This window comes from Panulirus ornatus, chromosome 5, assembly GCF_036320965.1.
Source record: "Panulirus ornatus isolate Po-2019 chromosome 5, ASM3632096v1, whole genome shotgun sequence".
In the NCBI taxonomy this organism is placed as follows: Eukaryota; Metazoa; Arthropoda; class Malacostraca; order Decapoda; family Palinuridae; genus Panulirus; species Panulirus ornatus.
In genome coordinates this window covers 44,170,472-44,172,971 of record NC_092228.1, presented here as the reverse complement: position 1 = coordinate 44,172,971, position 2,500 = coordinate 44,170,472, and the positions used below count along the sequence as shown (strand labels likewise).

The 2,500-nt window shown below is 46.5% G+C and overlaps 1 protein-coding gene across 1 annotated transcript in view; it reads right to left on the bottom strand.

Annotated features, from left to right (window-relative positions):
- Positions 1-2,500, bottom strand: part of LOC139746884 (uncharacterized) — a 33,093-nt gene that overhangs the window by 5,865 nt on the left and 24,728 nt on the right. The window contains exon 12 of the mRNA XM_071658541.1: positions 2,068-2,154. Within this exon, the coding sequence (XP_071514642.1) occupies positions 2,068-2,154 (87 nt within the window). The remainder of the gene's footprint in view (positions 1-2,067; positions 2,155-2,500) is intronic.

Genomic DNA, 2,500 nt, shown 5'->3' with positions numbered 1-2,500 from the left:
CTCCTGGTTTATCTAACTTGTTGCCATTAGAGGCTCCTGGTTTATCTAACTTGTTGCCATTAGAGGCTCCTGGTTTATCTAACATATTGCCTGGTTTATCTAACTCTTGTTGCCATTAGAGGCTCCTGGTTTATCTAACTCTTATTGCCTGATATTTCTAACTTTTGTTGCCATCAGAGACTCCTGGTTTATCTAACTCTTATTGCCTGGGTTATCTAACTCGTTGCCACCAGAGGCTCCTGGTTTATCTAACTCTTGTTGCCATCAGAGGCTCCTGGTTTATCTAACTTATTGCCTGGTTTATCTAACTCGTTGCCATCAGGGGTTCCTGGTTAATCTTTTAGGTGTTCCAAGTCTATATACACAAAACAATTGTTCTTTATCTAACATTACTTATGTCGTATAAACGTGCAGTCGTTGAACGTGTCCCAGTTGCTTACCTTCGTTAATCGTGGCCCACAAACGTTCGTTGATCATGCCTCAGACGCGTTCATTGATCGTGCCTCAGATACTTACGTTCGTTGAACATGCCTCAGACGCGTTCAATGATCGTGCCTCAGATACTTACGTTCGTTGAACATGCCTCAGACGCGTTCAATGATCGTGCCTCAGATACTTAACGTTCGTTGATCATGCCTCAGACGCGTTCAATGATCGTGCCTCAGATACTTACGTTCGTTGAACATGCCTCAGACGCGTTCAATGATCGTGCCTCAGATACTTAACGTTCGTTGAACATGCCTCAGACGCGTTCAATGATCGTGCCTCAGATACTTACGTTCGTTGAACATGCCTCAGACGAATTCGTTGATCGTGCCTCGGATACTTACGTTCGTTGATCATGCCTCAGACGCGTTCAATGATCGTGCCTCAGATGCTTACGTTCGTTGATCATGCCTCAGACGCGTTCATTGATCATGCCTCGGATGCTTATGTTCGTTGATCATGCCTCAGATACTCTCGCTCGTTGATCGTAACTAGGATACTTACGCTCGTTGATCATGCCCCCAATTACTCACAGTCATCAATGGTGCCCCAATTACTCACAGTCATCAATGGTGCCCCCAATTACTCACCGTCATCAATGGTGCCCCAATTACTCACCGTCATCAATGGTGCCCCAATTACTCACCGTCATCCATAGTGCTCCAATTACTCACCGTCATCCATAGTGCTCCAATTACTCACCGTCATCAATGGTGCCCCCAATTACTCACCGTCATCAATGGTGCCCCAATTACTCACCGTCATCCATAGTGCTCCAATTACTCACCGTCATCCATGGTGCCCCAATTACTCACCGTCATCAATGGTGCCCCAATAACTCACCGTCATCAATGGTGCCCCAATTACTCACCGTCATCAATGGTGCCCCAATTACTCACCGTCATCCATAGTGCTCCAATTACTCACCGTCATCAATGGTGCCCCAATTACTCACCGTCATCAATGGTGCCCCAATAACTCACCGTCATCAATGGTGCCCCCAATTACTCACCGTCATCAATGGTGCCCCAATTACTCACCGTCATCAGTGGTTGCCCCAATTACTCACCGTCATCAACGGTGCCCCAATTACTCACCGTCATCAATGGTGCCCCAATCACTCACCGTCATCAATGGTTGTCCCAGTTACTCACCGTCATCAATGGTGCCCCAATTACTCACCGTCATCAATGGTTGCCCCAATTACTCACCGTCATCAGTGGTGCCCCAATTACTCACCGTCATCAATGGTTGCCCCAATTACTCACCGTCATCAGTGGTGCCCCAATTACTCACCGTCATCAATGGTGCCCCAATCACTCACCGTCATCAATGGTTGCCCCAGTTACTCACCGTCATCAATGGTGCCCCAATTACTCACCGTCATCAATGATGCCCCCAATTACTCACCGTCATCAATGATGCCCCCAATTACTCACCGTCATCAATGGTGCCCCAATTACTCACCGTCATCAATGGTTGCCCCAGTTACTCACCGTCATCAATGGTGCCCCAATTACTCACCGTCATCAATGGTTGCCCCAGTTACTCACCGTCATCAATGGTGCCCCAATTACTCACCGTCATCAATGGTGCCCCAACCGTAGACAGAGATATTTCGGGAGTTCAAATTCTTATGGATGGTTGTGATTGCCTCCGGCGTGTCCACTGCAAAACGTAACGTTAAATGGCCAGAAGCCTTTTAAAAACTCTCACACTCAAATGGCCTAAAGCCTTTTAAATCCCCTTACTTCAATGGCCAGGAAAGTTTAAATCTTTTCACGCACATAGAAAGAAGCCTAATTTAAATCCTCTCTCTCAGATGAAAAGGGGCCTTTTAAATCTTCTCTCTCAGGTGAAAAAGGGGCCTTTTAAATCCTCTCACTCAGATGAAATGGGGCCTTTTAAATCCTCTCACTCATGAAATGGGGCCTTTTAAATCCTCTCACTCAGATGAAATGGGGCATTTTAAATTCTCTCGCACAGATGAAAAGGAGCCTTTTAAATCCTCTCG